Source organism: Ammospiza nelsoni, chromosome 1 (assembly GCF_027579445.1).
Source record: "Ammospiza nelsoni isolate bAmmNel1 chromosome 1, bAmmNel1.pri, whole genome shotgun sequence".
NCBI classification, from domain to species: domain Eukaryota; kingdom Metazoa; phylum Chordata; class Aves; order Passeriformes; family Passerellidae; genus Ammospiza; species Ammospiza nelsoni.
Window position 1 is genome coordinate 131,407,558 of NC_080633.1, and position 15,787 is coordinate 131,423,344.

The 15,787-nt window shown below is 43.4% G+C and overlaps 1 protein-coding gene across 1 annotated transcript in view; it reads left to right on the forward strand.

The window, feature by feature from the left end:
• Positions 1-3,625: 3,625 nt before the first annotated feature.
• The window catches only part of NIPAL2 (NIPA like domain containing 2), a 49,914-nt gene continuing 37,752 nt past the window's right edge, over positions 3,626-15,787 (forward strand). The window contains exon 1 of the mRNA XM_059478755.1: positions 3,626-3,957. Within this exon, the coding sequence (XP_059334738.1) occupies positions 3,832-3,957 (126 nt within the window). The 5' untranslated portion in view covers positions 3,626-3,831. The remainder of the gene's footprint in view (positions 3,958-15,787) is intronic.

The window sequence follows — 15,787 nt, forward strand, 5'->3', positions numbered from 1 at the left end:
TGTGGCCAGAGCCGAGTAGTCAAGGACAGGGATTCCTCTTCTCAGCTGAGAGTGTGGCTCATCTAAAATGGCAAAGTGTAAGCTCAGAGAAGTGATGGGGCATGGGCAAACATACATGAAAAGCCCTCTTCTTTCCTCTTCAGACACCCAAGAGCATGGAATATCCCAAATGCAGGGGCACCAGGTCAAGTTCTTCATGGATGACTTCCAGAGGCTAAAGCAACCAGGGGTAGGAGCCTGCCTGCTCTGTTGGTTAATGAGGTCCCAATGTCATGCAAGCCAGAGTTCAGGGACACACACAGATCAGGCAATGTCGCACAGCATCTGAACCTGAAGCTGACAAAGCATCCATTACAGTCTCCAAATCCTCATGACCAAGCAGAGGAACATGATCTGTTGTTGCTGTTAACTTGCCCAAGATGCTTGGCCCAAGAATAGCAGATAGAAATGCAGCATGCAAGTGAGGGAATCCATGAAATGAACACCCAAAACAATCTCTTGTATCTCCAATGCTCAGAAATATCCCAAGATGTTAAAAACTTGATGGGATGCACAACAGAAGGTGGATGTAATCTCCCAGGCTGTGAAGTCCCTTCTCTTCTACCCAAAAATGTCGGGCAATAGAATGAGAGGAGTCAAACACTGGCACCTGCAGCTTACTCTCTTTAACCAGCCTTGAGATTTCTCAGCAAATCAACTCAAGAAGTGTCTTCTCCATCTTCACAGGTGCTGCCTTGTGCTGTGTGCTACTCCAAGGGAGTGAGGTGCTGCTCACAGGGAGAAACAGTCATGTCCTGATACTGACGTGGTCAGCCACCACAGAGACACAAATCTGCTCATCTGTTGCCTTTGCCCATGTGTAAAAACAGACAGATCCAGCAACAGCAAGTCAGGTCACCTTTCTGAAGATACTTTTTTTGGGGTATTTTTTTGAGCTACCTCACAGTACAACAAATACAACAACCAAAGATACACAAACAAAAATTTGTACATGGTGCGTTCTGCACATATCCCCAGTGAAGTGACCTTACTAATGTAGTACTCATTGAAAATGCCTTATATTTACATGTTTTTGAAGTGGCTGTAGTCTATCCTGCTGGCCCAGCCGGCAGAAGACACCCCTGTTTTGAAGGACCCTCAAATGGAACTTGACTTTGGGAACAAACTTTTGGCACAGCTGTGTGCCACTGAAAACTGGGAGTAATGTTCTCAGTTAAAACATCTTGCAGATCCCATCTTCTGCTTCCACTTCATGGGACATTTCCTCAGGATATTTCAGGATCCAGTCCTAAGGACTTAATACCTTTATGCCAAACACCTCAGCATCACTTTTAGCCTGAAAATAGAAATGCACAAATATAGGGACTTTGGCACACAGTTAGTTGTTTTTCCTAATGGAGGGTAGTAACTGAGCAGAAATTGTTTTTAAAATATTCTTTAAAATTTTAATAGGGCTGGTTTAAGATGTAAAGTGAAATTAATCAGAATAACTGAATAATGGTTTTATATGCAAAACAATCAGAGATCTTCAATAAATAAAGGATGCTCCTGGCATGTTTAGAGTGAGTTGGTATGTTTGGAACCAACTGTGGAACAATAATCTGTCACTGTTAGATCAACTTTAAAAGTAATTCAACAAGGGCTCCATGTAGACAGCATTACAGAAAACCTGTTCCAATAGCTTTCTTATGCAAGAGAAAACCACAGTCATATTTGTATTTTAGGCAGTGAACCAACAAGAATGAAGCAAAACAACAGCAACTGTCCCCAGGAGATATTTTGGGCTGCTCCTCTCCTCCCACTCCCCTTACACTCCTTTTCAATCTCCTACCAATCTGGGCATTTTTGGCAACAGAGAACCATACTGAAAAAGTCATTGGCAGGCTGATAGGGACCACTGTGGCTTTTGGCTACCGAAGACAATTTCTCCAGCCTGGGGGAGCATCAACTTCTTTGCTCCCTATTTTGAGCTGGGGCAGAGGTGAATGTGTGAGGAAGGGTGAGGAATGGGAGAACTTTCCTCAGCTCAGCAACCTTTGACAATCATTGCTGCTTTTCCTCTTCATCCCAGGATCTGCTATACAGCAAGTGCAAATTGAGCATGACAAATAAGAGCATTAGCCTGGTGTTTCTGCTCAAATGATTTGCCTTGAAGTAGCTGATGTTGACACTTAAATTGTCAGCAGACTTCTAGTTTAGCACTGCAGTTAGAAGAATGGGTCCTTTCACACTTCCCTCTGGGCTATTGTTTCAACTCTCTCTAGACAGGGCAAATATCATTGCAGCAGTTTACACTCCAGTTTCACTGCACTGGTTATTTTGCAGCCATAACCAAGATTGCCTAGAATTTTTTTCTATAATGTCAGCTTAGACTGCAGAGGATAATTACACAACACTGTAAAAATAATCTGCAGCAAGTTACACAGCCATGAAATAGTGGAGCTGGTTTTTTCCATCATACCTATATATACATGGCTGCAGCTAATTTCAATATTTACAAAGGACTCACAGGAGCTGAGATCACAGAAACTGGTAATTCAAGTTAGGCCACATGCATGAACAAAACATTTATTGTTATAAGACAAGATTTTGTACTTTGGGGTGTTATACCATCATATAACTGAAGAATTACCTTGCCACTTCTGGCTTTTCTAAATCCCCTTCTGTCTGGATTAAAATAAATCCTTGTGGCTAAGATATTATGCGTTCAGGTTGGAAAGTATTAATTTAACTACAGTTTCTTTCCTGTAATTGTGTGTTTCTTCTATTTTTGACCAAATTAATCATACCAGCAGTCAGCTTTGCTGCTGCTCATTTCTATTAGGGATCATTTCTCCTTGCCTGCTGGAAGCTCAGCTCCCAGCCTGCTATCCTGCATGCTGACTCGTCCTCTCTCAGTGCATCTTGCTGATGGTAGCACTACTGGGACTAAGAAATCAATGCCAGTTCTTCTTAAGAGTAGGAGAAAACCAATGTAGCAGGGAGCAGAATAATTGCCCACTGACCCTTGTCTGCTGCAATAATTGTCAGGACTTTGGGTTTCAAACCCAGCTAAGCAAAGGAATTAATTAATGCAAGTCGGTTCCTCCAAGGTACAGTGTGAGCTCTCTGGATTGCATGCAGCTGTATTGTCAACAGCCTGAAGATGTGGTGTCCTCGTATTTCTTTCTATGCTTCTCTGGAGAGGCCTAATTCTGTCTCCTATGTAATTCTGCCAAGCTCGTACCTTGCCTGCTTTACACTCCCTTTAATGAGCTTGTTCATTCATTGTTTTCCCCAGAAGAAACAAATTATCAAATCAAAACTAAAAGAATGAATGAATAAAGCCACAGACCGGGAATGAACACATTACCTGAAGTCTCTCAAAAGAAACTATTCAGGAAATAATTAGAAGAGAAAAATAAAGGACATAAGTAAGAATTTATGTAAGTGACTATCTGCCTTTGGGAACGACAACTTCTAAGTTTTGCAATTTAGCAATGAGGAATTAATACTTAACCAGTAGGTTTAGGCAGTGATTTGAAGGAGTTAAATTCCCAGGCTGCCTCTTCAGAGGAGGGTGGGGCATTGGGGAAGTCAGAGACCAAAAAAAAGGCACCTGAATGCCCTGGGAAGGAGCAGCAAAACCTTCTGTCAAGCTCCCCTTCCTCTCCTGTGCTCCAACTACTCTCCAGCTAAGGGTGTCCTGGTGCACACCAGCGATTGAGCCCTGGCTGCACACACCTGCCTGCAGAGGATGTGAGGAGCCTTGCTCACCTCAGGAAGAGAGTGCCACGTCCTGGTCACCTCTCCTCAGAGCCACCCCTCCCCTCTGGTGTGACATTGCACGGCATGAACAGTGGCTGGGGCCTGAGGGCAGGGCCATGGACATCCTCCCAGGCGCCTTGGAATGCATCCTTTGGGGGAGCAGGATCCGGGAGCGGGCCCCTGTCCGGGCCCTGGTACAGCACACACAAGGTAAGTGCCAGCGTGCAGCGCCAGCAGCAGCAGGGCCTGGGCAGAGGGGCACTGGATTCAGCCTCTCTCCTGGGTCCTCTGAAGAGCCCCACTCCAGCACCTGCTTGCTGCTGGCTCTGCTCCCTCCTCACCCCACAGTTCAGCCTGAATGCCACCCTGGCTCCCTCTCTGAGCAGTCCTTGCTGAGCAGGAACTGGGCAGAGCTGTTCTGTTCTCTGCAAAAGCAGCCCTGGTTTTTGTCATCTGTGTTTCTGTCACTGCTGACAATGGATTTAGGCAACTGCAAAAGAGAGACTGAAGCAGCCCCTAAGAGCTAGCAATTTGAAGCATCTGCTACCAATAAAAATTAATTGGAGGTTGATTAAACCCTTTACCTTTTCTCTGCTTTTTGTTTAGAAGGCATGGAAAGATACCAGCATACTTGACTTTCTCTGCATAAGAGGCAAACCACTTTGTCATGATGGAAAGTATTGATATAAATTGTGCTTAAAAGGCTTGCAACTAGCTGGTCTCTTTTTCTAGGAGCAGCCCAGTAGCAGGTGATAGCGTGAAGAAGGTCCCAAAACTGTCCCCTCTGGATTCTGCATTTGCTGCTGGGTGGATATCCATTTGGCATGGCACATTTTTCAGAGCAAAGGAAAACTGAAAATTCCCATGCACAGTTCCCTGGAGCAGCAGGACTCCTGGCTGATGGCTGGTGGCAGTGCTTCCCAGGACCAGAGCTGGGATCTCTTACTGGGAGATAAGAATGTGGAGCCAATGGTTTTACTGTGGGTTTGTGAACTGGGGTCCCAAGGCTGTGAGCTTGCCCAGCTGCCAAGAAGTTGGCAGCAACAGGGAATTCCCTTGGCATGGGGATACCCACCTGCAGGTCAAAATGGGGGGTTTCTGTTTGCTTGGAAAACCTCCCAGTCCTGCTCCTGTACTCCTTGGGGTTGTTGCATGACTGTGGCTGTTTTTTAAACGTGGTCGTTTTCTGGGTAGACCTTAATAGTATTGTAGAGCTGCTTGGGTGTCTGTGGGTGAGACTGATACCCTGTTCTTTTATTTACTTGAGTTGTAGCTTTGGAGCAGTAATGGGTAGCTATGGGTCATGTGTTGATGCCAACCCTAATTTTTCCAACAGTTACATTCTTCTGTCCACCCCCTTTTTCACATTTTAGGTTTATGGAAGCCTCAGAAACAATTCCCTCCTCCCATTTGTGGCTATCCTGTGATTCAGTGGACCGTCCCATTTTCAGGTCTTTGCACAGGGGCTTTCCCTTCCCCTTTTCTTGAGGTCATTTCATCCTGTTGATTTGAAAAGGAGCTCTTTGTTTTCTCCCTCTACAAGAGACCATAACTGCACTGGCTCTGATCTGCCTGGGAACAGCCCAAGACAGCTGAGGTGAATCACTTTTGGGAGAGTATTTTTCAGCCCCTTCAACCCCATGAGGAGGTGAAAGAGTGAGATCCCCTTTCAAGAGCTCCTAGACATGAGGGGCTTGGCACAGCTGCCAGTTGTGGATGCCTAATGCCACATGGGCATCAGACACATCCACCCAGGAGCAGCAGATCTGATACATTCTTTAGGAAAATCCATGGCACTGGTCTAGGCCTTCAGTGATGTCTGTAAACACTCAGCTCCCTGGAAAAACTTTAAGTGGCTGTGTCCGTGTGACTGTGTAGTATAATGCTGCTTTGTGTTGGAATTATGTTTCTTTGTCTTTTGATTTAATTTGGATTATTCTCCAGAGAGGTCCCTGATCAGGCTGATTATATGCTAGCTAGCTACCTTATGTGTGCTAGCATACATAAGTGTGGAAGGGGGCACACATGGCCATGGGGAAGAACAGTGGAGTTGGATTTCTCCTTGCCATCAGCATAGCTGATATAGCTTGGCTGATACTGCCTGAGGAGCTGCATCTCTGAAATCAGCAATACCCAGGCCGTGCTCCCACAGCCCTCCCTGTATAGGCAGGGTGTGTTATGGGACATGAGTGTGTTTAATGGTGCAGTAAAATCTGATGAAATGTGTACTTAGTTACCTGAAGTATTTCCTGCAAACTAATATTGTAATATTTTTGTGTCTGCTGGAGCAATGAGTGTAGGAAGCCACAACATGTGGGCTTTGTCTGCTTAATAGAAAGTGTATGTAATTGCCTCAGTGTAATACATTTTTATTTCCCTCAGGACTTCTCATAGGTTTTTACTTATTTACAATATTGTTGTTTATGGACAAAAACAATTTGCAGGATTAGTTGAGATTATTATCTACAGTACTGATTTTGGTTTGACTTTGTATTATCAGAGTAGGCGAAAACATCCGGATGAGAACAGTCACTGAGAGCTCAGATGAAATAGAATCATAGAATAGTTTGGGTTGGAAGGACCTTGCAGGCTGGCTGGTTCCAACCCCCTGCCATGGGCAGGAACAGCTTCCACTCGACCATGTTACTCAGAGCCCCATAACAACTCTTCTGTAACTCAGCATTTCACGTCTGTTGTGTGTAGACACTGTGTGGTTATTCAAGTGCAGAAGCTGAGCCAGAGATAGAAATTTATTTCACTTCTGCTTCTTTTTCCTTCTTTGCCTATCACTTCATAGACTCTGAGTTATTACTGGCTGCCCAGACAGCCACCTTCCTACAACCCACAGCCTTATATTGTGGGTTGTGGGAATAAATAATTTCTACTCTGTTTTTAGGGGTTGACAATACTGACAGTTCCTTCAAATGGACCTGTGGCCTCTTGTCCCCTCAGAGTCCATCAGAGCCTGCCAGGTGGTGAGTGTGTGTCTGATGCCTTGTGGGGTCTCATCAGCCAGCGGTGGTGGCTGCTGTCAGCTGTGAGGAGAAATCCCACAGATTAAGCAGATTATTACAGAGGTTTTTCTACTCTGCCTTCTATCATATAAATGAAATCTAGATTTTTTTGTGGAATGCCACAATTGAGGTTTTTATCACATTCTGTTCAAGAGAAACATCTTCAGTGCTTCAACTCAAGGCTTGATGTCCAGTGCCACTGAGCCTCAGCAAGGTGAGAGCATCATTTGGTCCCATTTTTTCCAGTGCCTGCTGGTACTTGTGATGCCATGGAGACTGCTTCACCTGAGCTGTGAGGGACCCAAGGCAGGAAGGCAGGGAGCTGTCTCCATGGAGAGAAAGATTTTTCTCTCCATTTGTCTTGGCTCAGGAAGCACCCCAGAAACAGCGAGGGTCTCTTCAGCTGGCACCATCACCAGAGAAAAATATTGTCATGGTACATCCCTACAAACAATCACCAGGACATTTTAAAATACTTAAGCAACAGCATTTCCAACCATGGCTTTGAATTAGGAAAAGCTCTAAGCAACTCAAGGTGTCCATAGGAGATGTGAGTGGGAGTCAGAGGGCAGCATGGCCACAGCACAGGTGGGTTTCAAAAAGGACATCTTTCCTCTGCAGGAAGGAAGAGAAAGTCTGTTGAAGGCAAACCTTCCTGGGGTTTTAATTTTATTTTTTCTGTCTCTGTAGGATACCTCAGTCTCCAGTCTGCTCCCTGATGCACTGCAGATGTTAGCTTTTCCAGGTTAATCAGTAAACCAGTCCCTGAGCATGGGGAAAGTGGAGAAAAATGTCCTCACCCAGCTTTCTGCTGGTGTATTCATCTGTGAAGTTTTTCCTGTTAAACACCATCCCTTCAGCTCTTTATTCTAAAACTCTTCACTGAAAGCAAACAAGAGTATCAAAACACTGACCCTATGTCATCCTGTTGTCCTTTACCTGTGAGATTTCAGAGTTCATGCAGTTTCAGTTTCCTTTTTTTCCTTCCTCATGTGTTTGGGAGAAAATGTAAATAATTTCCTAGGTATTGCAGAAATGTATATTAGTTTCAGCCCTAAAAAATCAATACTTAGAAAGAGGACTTTCTTCAGCCTTTCAAATGCAACCTTTTTAAATCTCTTATAGGGGAATTCAAAACTTAAATGTTATAATGAAGCACATGATCATAGAATGGGTAAGTTTAGAAGGAATCACAGAATGGGTAAGGTTGGAGATCATCTGGTTCAATCTCCACGCTCAAGCAGGGCCCCCTAGAGCACATTACTCAGAATTGTGTTCAAAAGGCTTTTGAGTCATTGCAGAGAAGGAGACTCTACAGCCTCTGTGTTTCAGTGCTCTGCCAGCCTCACAGTAAAATAGGTCTTCCTATGTTCAGATGGAATCTCCTATATTTCAGTTTCTGCCCACTGCAGCTAGAAGCAAGAAGCATTGCATGATTTTTCAGTGTTGTTCTGCTGTCAAGAATCCAGCAACTTTCCATGGTTTTATGCCCATTTAACTAGTTTCTGCTAGAAAACAATTTGTGGCTTTGGCTCATAAATGCAGGACTCTCAACTGGGTTAACTTGCACACAAGCTCTCAGGCTCTGCCAGAGCTGTGGGTCTGATCTGCTGAGGGTTGTGCTCTGATTAGCTTTAGTGTGACCAAGAAGCTGACACAAGAGGGCAAAATTGAACACTGGTTAGAAAATATTGTCCATATCTTTTTTTAACCTCATATATTCTGCTGTGCTGAACATCAACTGTCCCTGCAGATGTAAAGATCACATCTCTGATGGGACATGAGCACACAGCTTATAGACTGCAGCCTCGAGCTTAAAGGGAGATCAGCTGCTGCTTGGGAACTTGCTCATGACTCAAAGGTAATGGAAATAAGTACAGGAAAGCATTACCCCTTGCCTGTCCTTTTGCACAACACTATAAGCATGCTTGTATCATCCCAGCTCTCAAATTCCATAGGGAAATGTAGGGGTTTTTGCCATCGATGACTGCACACAGAGTGGGAGACAACCATGAATTCCTGTGAATATAGAGGAGGCTGGACATGGGGCAGCAGTCTGGAACAGTGGGAGAGTAGCCCAAAGACTGGAGGCAGTATGCATTTTTATCAGCCTGCTTGAGGAGTGACCTGCTTATCTGGTTTCCACCAGGAACTTCTCAGGGTCCCAGAGCAGAATTCCTTAGTGTGTGCTATTGGCAGGCCTCTAGTATCCTGCTTGGGTTCCCCCAACAAAGCCTGGGAGGAGCCACATGCCAATGGCAATTTCCTGCTAAGCCCAGCGTGGTGTTGGGCAGCAGAGAGCAGCAAACCAGCCCAGCTCCACATCCTGAGCTTGGGGCACACACGCTCAAAGCAAATGCTGATGGTGGGAGAGCTTACCGTCCATCTATGCTGGACATTTTCTTCAGCATTGCTGGCAGAGCTGCTTGCAGGAGTGTTTCCTGCCTGACAGACAACAGAAGCTGGTGAGCAAAACCCTTTTATTTAGGCTGATGGCTCACAATTCATTTTGAAGAAGTCTTGGTAGCTCTACCTGGACACCTCATGCAGGACCTTGGAAATGAATGCTCTTGCAGAGCTAGGGCCATGCTAAGCACCAGCTACAGCTTGTCTGTCTGTTGTCTGACTCTCACTGGGCTATTTTTCAGAAATCTCAGACTGTTTTCCATGCTTCCCTTCCCAGCAGATGCAATGGTAAAATGAGTTTTAATTTTTTTCTGAGGACATTAAAGAGCATTTGCATTTGATTTTTTTCCTTTTTTTTAAATGATGACTGAGGTGACTGCAAGTTAAACAGGAGCTTTGTAATTACACTAATCTGTTTTAAGAGGCATGATAATGTTAATTAGGACATTTCTAGGCACTAAGGAACATTACAATACTTGTCATTTGTCAGAAAGTGGGGTGCAAAAGACAGATGCAAAGAAACTTGAGTCACTAATTACACATATCCTACCTAGTGCACAATTTAGTTTTGCTTCAGACTGCTTCAAAATGGAATGTTGAAGAAAAATGGGGTGCATAGTGCAGGCTGTGTCTGATATCCAGTTTAGCCACTGACGAGAGGGTATAAACTATGGAGCAGCAGAGCAGGGCAAATTCTTCTCTTCCCTTAGTCAGCATTGAGTGGGAAAGACCAGGCATGGCCTGAATCTGAATCTCTACCCTCCTTTGGATGTGCCTGGCTCAGCGCAGTGCTTTGCCCTTCCTGTCCCCGTCTTCTAGACTAGTCTGCAAGTAATGGTTTTAAATTAAGTTGGCTGTGGCCACTGTGTTGATTTTCGAGTCTCACAGCATGTCTGTGAGTTGCAAAGTGATGGAGGGTGAGAGTCTGGCTGCTCATGCAACACCTGTCTGTTCCTGAGATTTCATGAGGTTGCTGTTTGGATCTAGGACATTGCTGTCACACAAAGGAGTAATGTTGCTCCCACCTTGAATCTGTGCTTCTGGTGCTCCATTTGCCTTAGCATTCATTTGGTTCCTTGATGAGGCAATTTGTCTGGGTAAATTGACAGGAAATTACTCATGGATATAATTTTTAAAATAAAAGTTGTCTTTCATGTAAAATCTCACCTGTAACACCAGCCTCTTAAGATTTTGTGATCCAAAGACTGCATTGCTCTTCAGAGCTTAAGTACCATCCTTTTGTTAGGGTCTTGAAGCCTGCTATGGGCATTGATAAAAAATGTCTTATCCTTGCTTATCCAATAGTCTGCCATATCTGATTAAGTCCTCTTTGAAGGAATCAAAAAACCCAAATCACTCAAGCAGAAATCTGACCAAACTAAAACAAAGGCTTTAGAAAGATGAACAAACAACAACTGTGCACTTCAGTGATAAGGGAGGTGGGGACCTTTGACTAACCTGGCAACTGAAGACTGATTATTTCATTTGGATTTTTGGTGACATGTATAAACTGTTATGCTCATGTTTATAATGTCACCATGGATTGTCCCAGAAAAATGGCATTCACTAATGTGAGCAGTGGGGAGATATGCTTCCCATGCTTTGACTAATATGAACTTTGAAACAAGCAGCCAGCAGCTTCAAAGAGCAGCCAGTTGGTGTGTGAATCAACACCAGGTGAGGAGCAGAGCTTTTAAGGAAGGGATGTTTGCAGTGTGCTCAAAAGTAAATAGTCACCATCAAACTGAACAGGTGTGTGCTGCTTGGACTGAGGTTATACTGGTATAATTCCACTCTCCTTGATGACATTCATGGCTGATTTAAATCATCTAGGCTAGAAGCTTTGGCCTCGTTTGGTGATACGAACTGTTTTGCCCATAATGGGGAAATGAAGAGAGGTTATGGAACTATGACAGTGAGAAGTCACAGAATTGTTAAACTCTTGGATGAGGCACACAGCCACTCTCTGGCTGTATTTCCTTTGAATCCTGCTGTGGTTTGCAGAAACAACCTGTAATGTGGAGGTCTATGGTGAGGTGCAAGGTTTGGGGGAAGTCCCTCCGCACACGAAAACAATGACTCAGAGCAAAGCAAATGCTGGCGCCTTGGACAGGATGTCATGGTGGTGAGGTGAGGTAGTAACATAGAAGTGCATGTCCCTCTGTGGACAACTCTACCTCTGGCCGCCCTTTAATTCCCCAGAACCAAATCAGCCTCATGGGAGCTGAAACCTCCACCAGAGTCCTAGCTAGCATGTTCAATGATTTGACTGTCATCCTAATGGAAACAAAGTAATTTTGCCAGCTAATACAGATTGTACTTGAAGCCCTTTTCTTCAACAGCCAAGGGTATCTCCACTGTAAATATGTTCCTGTGAAAAACAAACAAAATATAGGCTTTGTGTGCATAACAGACTTGTACCCACACAGTTAACTCTCAGTTAAAACCTAGTTTAATTTTTTTGGGCTCCAGCTTAGGAGTAAATAGATTGTGACTTAATTTACTTTGTTTTATGATTCTAACCTACTATTTCTTAATGTTTCTTTTCCATTTTTATTGGGAGTATTGTCGTGGGTTTGGGGATTTTTTCTGCTTTGTAATTGTCTCAAGGTTCTTTTATTTATTGACTTCTTATCACATTATTTTCTTTCCTTTATTTCTCTTTCAGTAACAGTCTTTTGCTCTCAGCAGTGACTAAAGCACCATGAACATTTTCATTGTGTCTGTGTTATCGTGCAGCAATGACTCAGTCGTCATGTCAAGATGACCAAGAGCAAAGCTTGTTGTGTCTGCAGAAGCTTCTGTCAAACAAATAATAGCAGATTTCACCTGATCAAGTCTCTAGCTCCATCTCTTGACTACTGTACTTGTTTTCGCCAGAGTTAATGTTCTTCGTAGTAATTTGTGTGGTCTGTGTTTTGGAGTTATGATGAAAAAGTACTGCTAGCAATCAGGGTGTTTAGTTACTGCTGAGCAGGGCTTGCCCAGCATTGAGGTGGGCTTTGTTCCTCATTCTGCCCCATCAGTGTGTAGGCTGGGAAGCAGGAAGCAAGAAGGGGAAGGGGACACAAGAAGCAGGAAAGGGGACACCGCTGGGACAGTTGACCCCAAGTGACCAAAGGACTATTCCATACCAGATGGGGTTGTGCTCAGCATATAAAGCAGGAGGAAGAAGGGCAAAAGGGGACACTTGGCATTGGTGCTCCTAGGTAAATTACCCATGTTGGAGCCCTGCTTCTGTAGAAATGGCTGAACACTTATACACCAATGGGAAGCAGTGAATGTATTCCTGACATTGCTTTGCTTCTCATGCAGCATTTGCTTTATTTATTAAACTGTCTCTATCTCAGCCCACAAGTTTTTGCACTTTTACCCTTCCAATTTTCTCCCCCATCTTGCTGGAAGAGTGGCTCCAGCTGTGTGAGGCTGAGCTGCTGGCGGCTGTGATAACCACACATCTGAGGCTGCCAGGACAAACTGAAGAGCAGTGCATGGTTTAAAAAACATGCATGTGAGAGATAATAGCATCTGCCTCATGAAAAGGATACTCAGTTCTCCTTCATCTCTTCAATTCCTGAAAAGGAATTTATCTTCCTCGCCCCTTTTCCATAGTAATCCCTGTCAAGAAGAAGCTCTATAACCATTAAATCCTATACTAATGCTAAAATTGCAGAAAAAAGAGACAGCAAGTTCTATATTGGAGAATCCACATAAGATACAGTTGCTGAAAGACCAACAATGCTCAAAACTAGGGGAAAAACCATCACCACTTTGTTATCTCTGTAAGTACAACAGAGCACATAAAAAGGTGTTAAAGGTATGTAGAGGAGATCATTCAGCTACACTGGTCTTAGTTTCCTCTTGCAGAAGGCAGATATGATCTAGATGCTTTGGATTTTTGTGAACCAAACACCTACTCTTTATGTCAGCATTCACTATGAATTACAAAATGCTAATAATACTTTTTATATTTTAAACCTGTAAACTACCAGTAAACTGTTTTGCAGTAAAATGTCAAAATGTGCAACTGCACTGTGCCACAGGGAGACAGCGGAGCAAACATGAGCCTGCTACCTCTATCTCAGGCCCTTGCAAGAAACTTGCATGTGAGGCCATTTCTTTAGAGTTTATTTTTTTATTCCAAGATTTGCATCTTACAGTTTTTATCATAAGTATCTGCAAATTAAAAGCATCCAGCTGTGTGTTTATGTGTAGGCACTCATCTATATACGTGTGAATATTTCAGGCAGTGCAGGATCTCTTGTTTTAGGTCACCACTGATAATCTAGCAGTTGTTTATATTTAAATGAATAATGCTGCTAAGCAGAAGGTTCTGCCTTCTGGAGTCCACTCATTTTTTTTGCATTAGGAACTATCTGTAAATGATTAACACTCTGGAAATCAAACTAGGAGAGCCAAGTGCGAGAGGTGCAGGAAGGAAAGCAAGAGAACTATTGCAGAGCAACCCTCCTCTGCAGGAACAGCAGGCTGGAAGGGCAGCTCCTTCCCCTGACATAAAATCAAGTAATTCTTTTAACAGATGGATCCAACTTCATTCTAATTACAGTCAGGTCTTTTCTTTTTTCCCTGCCCTGTTGTTATTCCTGTTAGAATATTTCTGAAGTGCCACTGGTTTGGGAGCATTGTGATTTCCTGCCTGTGTTTACCCCTGTCTGACATGGGTGACTTTGTGCTTCAACAACTGAGCATGTGCACTTAGGTTGTGACATGGAGAAGCATTTTCTGTGAAGATCAAAGGAAGGGTTAGTTGCAGCTAACAGATTATTTGAGTTAGGATGGGAGACAAGCCTGCCTTTGTTTGAAAGTGATGCTGGAGAGGTGCATGCTGGAAGAGGCATGCCATTCCTCTCAACTAAAGGGTAAAGGGAGATTCTTACATAAAAGTTCTTTTGAGGATTTGCTAAATAATGTATTAAGCTGGTTACATTTCTCTCAGGGTTTTCTGCTTCTGATTGAGGTGGAGTCAGAAATAGCTCATTTGTTCTTTAGCAAGACTTGTTCTACAATAACAGGAGGGAATGAGCTCTCTGTGCCTGGCTTGGAGGCACATTTGTGTGCCCATGCAGAGGTTGTGTGTGCATGCAGAGTGAGCCATCTCTCTGTGAGTACTCCTTGTGCCTTGCCCTGCCTGTGACACTGAACAGCTCTGTTTACTCAGTTGTTCAGATAGCTCCCTTTTGAGCTTGCCTCCAGCTTGCCGTAAGCCTTGTGTCACCTCCTTGGCTCTCAGTTTAGGTGTCCATGGAGCCACATTAAGCATGTGATAGGAACAGCACAGCCTCTCAACGTGAGCCGGACTGTAGCTTCTGGGGATTCATATTCCTAGGCTTGGACCTTACCTTGTACACCAGGAATTAGCCTGGGTCAGACAGGGATATCCAGAAAGCCTGCTCCTAGGCAGCAACAGAAGCATATCCCCAAGCCAACTGGCCATTTTGGGTAGAAGCTGGTCAGGCAGTGCTAGTTTGCCTCACTGTTTCTCCTGTGGGACCTGGAAACTGGCAAAACTTTATATTCCTATTCTTGCTTTTCCTGGTATTTAATTTCTGTAGTTGCCATGGAGACGATATGTGATGGTACTTGAGAAAAATTTTTATTAAGATGTTTTCAGCTATGATTGATATTTTTATACAGTCATGGGAGAGGTTTTTCAATCTAGCAGGCATTATTAAAAACATGAAATGGTCTTTGATTATGCAGCAAAATATCCCAGGAACTAAAATGTCCCGAAGTATCACAGGCTGCTCATGGAAACAGTGTAAAAATCTATTCTGCCCCTTCTCCATTTTCCCATTTATTTCTAGTTTTAAGATCTCATTCCTGAGAATAAGAAATCGAAATGTAGAAGTGACAGGTTTAGTTTTAACTCTTAAAAAAGGAAAAAGAAATTGCTACTCATAGTGGTCTCCTAAAAGTACCTGAAAGTAGGTTCTAGTGAGGTGGGTGATTCTTGTCTCCCTAGTAAAAAGTGATAGAACTAGAGGAAATGGCCTCAGGTTGTGTCAGGGAAGGTTTGAATAGTACAAGAGGAAAAATTTCTTCCCAGAAAAAGTTCTGAAACACTGGAACAGTCTGCCCAGGAAGGAGGTTGGGTCACCATCCATGAAGGTGCTTAAAAGACATGTAGATGTGGTGCTTAGGTTTAAGTGGTGGACTTGGCAATACTGGGTTAATGGCTGGATTGAATAATCTTAAAGGTCTTTTTCAACTTAACTCCATGATTCTAGGCTTCTTAACAATACAGTGGGTGGATATGTTTGTACATAACCTTAGTAAGCACATAAAAAGTTACTTTAGTTACTTTATTTCACAGTTCATATTCTCCAGCTTGGTTTGCTACCTGCGATGTATATGAATTAAAATAATCAGAGTGATGAATATAATTAAGATCTCAGAAAAGAGATTAAAACCCAGAGATAAATAAAAGAGTCCCATTTCTGTAGCTGCTGTATCCTCTGAAGTTCCCCCACCTTTTCATAACTTAACAGACTCTCATTCCAGCCTTTGCAATTTGTTACTTTCCTGGAAAAAGATAAATTTTAAATTTGTGAGGTAATGTAGTTACCAAGTCTCCTCTCTCTATTCCTAACAATGATGAT